The sequence below is a fragment of the Stylophora pistillata genome, chromosome 3 (assembly GCF_964205215.1).
Source record: "Stylophora pistillata chromosome 3, jaStyPist1.2, whole genome shotgun sequence".
Classification (NCBI taxonomy): Eukaryota; Metazoa; Cnidaria; class Anthozoa; order Scleractinia; family Pocilloporidae; genus Stylophora; species Stylophora pistillata.
The window spans coordinates 5,899,619-5,907,500 of record NC_142521.1 but is presented as its reverse complement, the minus strand read 5'-3'; the positions used below and the strand labels follow the sequence as shown (position 1 = coordinate 5,907,500).

The window sequence follows — 7,882 nt, the reverse complement described above, 5'->3', positions numbered from 1 at the left end:
GTCTGTGGAAGAAGCGACGACGTCTGCTAGATTTGCACCGCCTGAAGGCTAGAGGTAGGTAAAACTTCAAGCGGGCTTTAATGGACGCAATCACCGCAACGGCACCAGGACGAACATTACGGAACCGGTAATCGTTCCTACACAACCAAATACAGTACTTAGAAACATTAAGAAGGTAGACGAAACCCCAAGGGACAGAAATAAATTCACTCGTCTTAAACCCGAAAAGAACATGACGTAAAAGAATGACAGGACTCATAGGGGAGAAAACGAACAACAAAGACTGGACCCAGGAGAGAACACTCTGAGCAAGCGGACAATAGTAAAACAGATGCTCAAGTGACTCAACCTGGGGACCGCAAAAACAGAACGGAGAAACCGACAAACCAAAAAGAGAGAGGCGCCGAGCGGTGTACAGAACGCCATGCGCAATCTTCCAGTTAAGGTCGGTGACACGACGATCCAGGTCGAACATAGACAGGGTACGCCACGTGGCAGGCCAATCAAGATTAGGGAATTGAAGTTCATACTTGTACACACAACGGGGCTGGACCATGTTCTCAGAAAGGAGATACAAATAGCATGACTTAGAAGACATGCTGACAACAGGGGAACAGACCAAAGGAGACGAAGAAGCATAAACAAGGCAATCCCTGGACGTGGCAAAAGACCCATCAAGTTTCCGCCACGCTAGGATCAGAGACTGGTAGAATGGTGGCAAGGCTCTAGAGTCAACAGAAAAAGGGCGGGAAAACGCAACGAGAGGAGAGACACCAAGGACAGACTGAAACCAAAACGACATCAGTGAGACCCAACTGGAGGGAGAGGAGGCAAACCTCCTCACCCATTGACCCAGAAGAGCCCACACCTTGAAGCGAACACTGACCACTGAAAAACCACCAAAAAGAGCTGGCTGCACTACTGCAGCGCGGGCGACGAGCTCCCGCTTGCCAGACCAAAAGAATGAAAACACAAGTCGAGTAAGCTCCGTCTCCACCCAAGCCGGCATGTGGATGAGTGACGCCACATACCAGACCCGGGAGAGGGCGAGAGCATTAATAACGAGAGCCTTGCCGCGAAAGGTCAGAACACGTGAACGCCAGGATTTGAGAACATGGTCCACCGCAGAAATGCGCGGGCGCCAATTATCCTCTTCTAGGTTACCAGGACCGATAAACACTCCAAGGACCTTGAGTTTCGAAGGTGTCCAATCGAAAGGGACGGGGGAGTCCGTACGGCCCCGCCAGCCGCCCAACCAAAGGCCCTTGGACTTTCCGAAATTAATCTTTGACCCGGACGCCCGCTCATACTGATGATAAACTTCCAGAGCAGCTTTGATCCCATCGTCGGATGTTAAAATTAACGACGTGTCGTCAGCATACTGAGATATGGGGGAAAGTGGGGGACACCCCGGGAGGGAAAGGCCAACGATACGGGGGTTGGAGCGAATACTACAGGCAAGGACCTCCGAAACCAAAACGTACAACAGAGGAGACAGGGGACACCCCTGCCGGACACCTCGCGAGAGACCGAAAAACGGTGTCAGATGACCATTTACATTAATGGCACTTTGGACCTGCCTGTAGAACAAGTCTACCCAAGCAATGAATTGGGGGCCGAAACCCATGGTGACAAGGGTAGATCGCAGAAAGCCCCAATCCACCCGGTCGAAGGCCTTTTCTTGGTCAAGGGATAAGATTGCAACCGCGGTGCCCGTAGACTCCGCATAACTCACAACATCACGGAGAAGGGTGACATTCTCCCCTATGAACCGACCCGGCACTCCACACGTCTGGTCCCGGTGCACGACCAGGTGAATGACACGGAGGAGCCGGCCAGCAATGGTTCGTGATGCCAGTTTATAGTCGACATTCAACAGCGAAATGGGACGCCAATTCTTTGGATCAAGACGATCCCCCTTTTTAAAAGACAACGAGATCACACCTCTACGCTGAGAGAGAGACAAAGAACCGGAGGAAAAACAGTCGTTAAGAACAGCTACGAGATCAGCACCGACTACGTCCCAGAAACGAAGATAGAACTCCGCTGGAAGGCCATCCAGTCCAGGAGCCTTGTTCCGCTTCATGCCCTTGAGAGCCTCATAGACCTCGAGGGGGGTGAGAAGGCCCTCACAACTATCAGCCCGATCTCGCGGAAGGACAGAAGACAGATTACCCAAAAGAGAAGATTGGATCAAAGTGTCAGTAGGAGAAGCCGTATATAAGTCGGAATAGAAAGAGCCGAGAGTGGCACACAAAGCAACAGAAGAAGAAACAATAGAGCCACCGGGCTCTCTCAGCGCAGAGATGCGGCGGTCGGCAGACCGCTTCTTTTCCAGGCGGAAGAAATAGGCCGAGGAGGACTCACCCTCCTCAACCCACTTAACTCTTGATCGCACTTGAGCACCCTTGGCAACGTAGGTGTCCATAGCTGCCAGATCCGCCAGCGCAGATCGGTAAGGGCCCGCGCAGGAGGTCATGCCAGCATCCAGCTTGGCCCGAAGATGATCGATCAAGCGAACGAGGGCAGCCCTCGATGCAGATGTTTGAGATGACTTTTTGCGACAGTACCTGATGGTAAGGCCTTTTATCCGTCCTTTCCCGCGGTCCCACCATTTGGCGAGAGAGGGGAAGCCAGGAAGGGTACGACGCCACGAAATCCACTCTTCCCTAACGAGCTGGCAATATTCCGGGTCATCTAACATGGATATGTTCAGTTTCCAGTAGCCTGGCCCAGGTGGGACGACGTCGGGAACAGAGACAGACAGCACTACGGCACTGTGGTCCGAAAAGGGGCAGCAGTACATAGCGCAAGAGGACACCGATGGGAGCCAGGCAAAGGGCACCCCAAACAGATCAATGCGCGACGCCAAACTGCCATCCCACCTGGTCCAGGTGAAACCCGAGGAGGAGGGATGGAGGTAACGCCACACATCCATAACACAACATGCCTCGAAAAGCTGGGCCAGCGAAGAGGAACTGTCTCTGTATGAACTTGCAGGTTCAGAACCACGCCGGTCAAGGGCTCGGTCAAAGACGGCGTTGAAATCCCCAGTAAGCACAGTAGGGACAGATGGATCGACTTTTGAATGGAGGTCATCAAGGAATTTATTCCGCGCAGGGTTGCAGTTAGGGGCATAGACACAGACCACACGGAAGACTTTGCCAAAGAGAGAGAATTCACATTGCAGATAACGACCATCGGCAGACCAGGAGTTTAGAAGAGATAAAGAAGAACGATAGAGAATAACACAACCACACGAGTGAACAGAACCAGGAGCCAACACAGACGAAAAGACGGACGATGAAAACCACAAAGAACACTCAGCCAGAGTGACACAATGAGTTTCTTGCAGGCAGACAACATCAACCTTCACGGGGAGGGAACGCAACTACTGCAGAAAGCCAAACCTTTTAGACTGGTCCCGCAGACCATTACAGTTTAAGGTAAGGATGGAAAGAGCCATCACTGCGCACAAAAGGGAAGCCATCATGCTTAGGTCTTCTTCTTACCGCCCGAGGACCTCTTGCCAGCCTTACCCAATGCTGCTGCAGATGGTTTTGCAAGCTTCTTACGCCGGGACAAAGCCGACGTAGCCGGAGGTTCTGGATCCGGGTCTTGGGGGGTTGACTCAGAACCAGCGTCCGATGCAGGCCTCTTACGAGTAGCCATGGCCGGAGCTGTATCCATTTCGGAAGGCTCGTCGGCCAGGGCCAAAGAGCTAACATTATTCTTACTGGTACCTTTACCACTAGTAGAGCCTTTTTTGGCATTCTTATCCTCTTTACTATTTACTTTAGCAGGGACCACACTTGCAGTTTCCCCTTTACTAGATAAATTATCAGTAGCGCTACCGTGATTAACGTTAACTACACTAATTGAATTAGGGGCACTGTCAGTACCACCATTTACTTCATTACTAGACACTAGTTCACTATCATTATTTTCAGTTGACCCAGAAGGGGTCTTACCCGAGGCGTCTGCCCCTCTAGTTTGCTCATCATTCGGAGCCTCACTATTTCCTTTACAATTACTGACATTACTCTCTGACCCAGTCCGAGGAGAAAGATCAGTATTAGCGCTGGCATTGGTTAGATACTCAGCGAACTCAACCTCTTGTGGGGCACTATCAGCAAGTTGTCTAACAAAACTATTAGCTGCAACAGACAGCATTTGGACTGCCTGGGTAGCATAAGCCTCATCCTCAAAGAGAGGAGCACCCGACACCGAGGCCTGGGTACTAGCCGCTATCCCATCGGCCACAGGGTCACCACTGGCCGGGGGGACGACAGGAATCTGTGCCTGTACCAGTTGGCCGCTGGAGTCCAAAACAGGGGTGCCCAATTCCATGCCTGACACCTGGGAGGCCGCTTCATCCACCAAGGGTTCGGCTTCACTATCACCATCGACAGCGTCTTCGCACTCGATATCACCAGCCGCCTCAGCAGCATCGCCCTCATCAATGTCACCCCCATCATCGCCAGCCTCTTCCTCCCCACCAGCGCTACCAACCGGGGCCCCAGGGGCCACCGGGGGGGCCTGGGGAAGGATCCATGCAGATGTACACTCCCTAGCAAAATGCCCCGCCTTGTGGCAGCGGCGGCACTTACCCTTATCAGGGCACTGTTTTGCCGCGTGTCCAACTTGTCTACAAATATCGCATCGCAAAGGCTGGTCACGGTACCACACCTTGCAGCGAATACCCCCGATGGAAATGAAACGAGGGATTTCCTTTTTGACAACCATTTTGACAAGACGGCAGCCAGTAGAGACTGACGGCTTGCCAGGCCACATTTGATGGCGGACAGACTTGATCTCACCATGGCTTGAAAGCGCGTTCTTAACTGATTCCACTGGGCCCTCATAAGGAAACCAGTGGACGACGACCATACTAACTTGAGGGGGTGGTGGGGGGGGAGAAATGACCTCACACTCGACCCCATTAAGAACCACCGACCCACATTCCTGATAGTGGAACATAGCTAGCGCACCCTTTTCATCATCAAAAGTCACCCTGGCAATAAAACCGGGGCACTGCTGGATAGACACAACTTTAGCAACATGCCCAGTTTTCTCTTGGAAGTGGGCATCTATATAATTAATTATTTGTGTGGAACTTGTCCCATTAGGGAACAAATTACAACGTATGTCAATGGTTCTTTGGAAACCAACCATAATTAAGATTTTGTAGTGCCCAGAACTCAACAAGAAACGTGAGTTCGGCCCCACGCAACACAGCCCAAAACTGGATGGGCGACCGAAAAATTTTTTTTTCGCCGAAAACACACCGGAAAAATCGGAAAACGCCGAACACCCGGAAACCACGGTCGAAAAAGGCCGAAGAAAGGACCGAAAAAACCCTCCGAAATCGGCACGAAGCCGGAAATCGGCAGGGTTGCCGAAGAAGTCCGAAAAACGCCGAAAGATAAAAAGGCGAAAGAGGACTAAAATCGACCAAAAGACAAATACTCACAAGAGTCCGTGCCCCAAGAGTGATCCTGCGCAGAATCCCAAAGCAGAGTGAATACTGTGGAGGTGAAGGAGTAAATCCTGGGCCTCATCAGTGCAGTGCTAATGCTAGGATGGGGGAGAACCGAGACGGTCACCCCAAACGACCCAACCTTTGTGGTATCGTCTAAGCCATGCCAGAGTGCTCAAACTAGAGTAAACTAGCGATAAACACGCATTTGAAAGGGGTCGAGGGCATATGCAGGGCTCTATAAAGTGTCAGCGTGGGAACCGGGGACATAGAGTGGGGAAGTGAGTGAAGGTCGAATCGCTTCCCAGCCACCCAGTTCTGACCCAGGCAAAGAAAATTGCGTAAACAAACCAACGTTGAGCAATTTTTGCGGAGGAGAACAAGTCAATGCTTACGGCGTCTGTGAAAGTTCACCTTGCCGGCGAGGACATAGTTGCTCTGTGTGACACTGGCTCGGGTGGCATGGGCATGGGAGTGAGTTTGATCAATGAAGATGGAAAAATAATTACACCAAACACTCGTAGACTTACAACTGTGGCTGGACAAACATTGAACATCTTGGGAGAGATTGTTGTAGATTTCGTACGTAATGGTAAATTAATACAGCTGGAGATGCTTGTCACACTGGGGATTTCTCGTCGATTTTGATGTAGTCATGAAATCGAGGCTCTTCGTTCGCCACACGCAGATGGCAGGTTAGAAATCCCAATCCAACACGGCGGCCAGCTCTGCAAAAAGTGCGATAGCCAAGGAAATATCAAAAGAAATAGTTGAATTTTACGGAAAAATCGAGATGAAATATTAAAGTGGTATTCAAAGGGAAGATGTTCCACAAAAGCTGGCAGTGGCAGACTTATTTAAGTAGCTTACGGTACTTAAGGAGCAAACTATGAAGTCCCACTCGGAGGCAAATTTGAGGGAAAAGTTGAATTTCAAGAAGTGTGACTTACACCTCATGGCATGCAGTGAGGTAAGCTACCGGAAAAAGACATTGATGCGAAGACAATTTTTAACAACATAGCATTCGCATCCGTGGGTCATTGAGTTTACTTCGCGACTTCAGGAGGATATTTTCAAGCATATTGTTAATATATTTACAAGCACATCAAATTTCGGTGTACAGACTCGCCCTGGACGCAGAAAAAAAGTGCAGATTGTAGAAGTTACAAGTAAGGCGAAGCTTCAACAGATGTTGCGTTTTTGCTTTGGCAATGAGGAGACCAATTTGAAGAGGGAATTCCCAGGAAAGGGAAAGACAGACATTATTTTTGACAGAGAGAAACCTCTCACTGTTACTTACAACTCTCAAAATTAAGTAATGAAAGTACATTGTCATTACGGAGCATGGAATGATGATAATGTTCCTCAATTTATCTGACATTGTTGCTGAAAGGAGGTTCAGGAACTGTTTTGTCCTGGTATGTGTGTGTTAGTATGTGTGTGTGTGTGTTAGTGTGTGTGTGTGCATGCGTGCGTGCGTGTGTGTGTGTCTGTGCGTGCATGCGTGTGTTTGTGTGTGTGGCCGATTTAAGGTTTTGCCCACTAGTGGCCGATTTAAAGTTTTGTCCACTTGAGGCCGATTTGGGGTTTTTTCCACTAGTGGCTGATTTGGGGTTTTGTCCACTAGAGGCCGATTTGGGGTTTTTTCCACTAGTGGCCAATTTGGGGTGTTCTCCAGTAGTGGTCGATTTAACGTTTTGTCCACAAGTGGCGGATTTGGGGTTTTGTCCACTAGTGGCCGATTTAGGGTTGTGTCCAGTAGCGGCCGACTCGGGGTTTTGTCCACAAGTGGCCGATTTGGGGTTTTGTCCACTAGTGGTCGATTAAAGTTTTGTCCACTAGTAGCCGATTTGGGGTTTTGTCCACTAGAGGCCGACTTGGGGTTTTGTCCAGTAGTGGCTGATTTGGGGTTTTGTCCACTACTGTGGCTGAACTAAGGTTTCGTCCACTAGTGGCCGATTTGGGATTTAGTCCACTAGGGCCGATTTGGGGTTTTGTCTAGTGGTGGCTGATTTGGAGTTTTGTCCACTAGTGGCCGATTTTGGGTTATAGCCACTTGTGGCTGATCTGTGATTTTGTGCAGTAGTGGTTTGAAGTTGTGGTTTTCGCCACGTGTGGCGTATTTGGGGTTTTGGCCAGTTGTGGCCTATTTGAGGTTGTTGCCACTTGAGGCCGATGAGTGATTTTTTTCCACTAGTTGGTGATTTGTAATTTTTTCCTTTAGTGGCCGATTTGAGGTTTTGGCCACTTGTGGCCAATTTGGTGTTTTGGCCACTTGTGGTCGATCTGTTATTTTCTCCATTAGTAGCCGATCTGCGATTATGCTCACTAGTGGGCGATCTGCGATTTCTGCCACTAGAGGCCGATTTGGGGTTTTTGCCACTTGTAACCGACTTGGGGTTT

General features: G+C 49.9%; 1 protein-coding gene across 1 annotated transcript in view; it reads right to left on the bottom strand.

Annotated features, from left to right (window-relative positions):
- LOC148734279 (uncharacterized) overlaps positions 1-1,282 on the bottom strand; it is a 1,762-nt gene extending 480 nt beyond the window's left edge. The window contains exon 1 of the mRNA XM_088754567.1: positions 1-1,282. This exon is cut by the window's left edge and continues 480 nt beyond it. Within this exon, the coding sequence (XP_088610693.1) occupies positions 1-1,009 (1,009 nt within the window). The 5' untranslated portion in view covers positions 1,010-1,282.
- Positions 1,283-7,882: the final 6,600 nt, after the last annotated feature.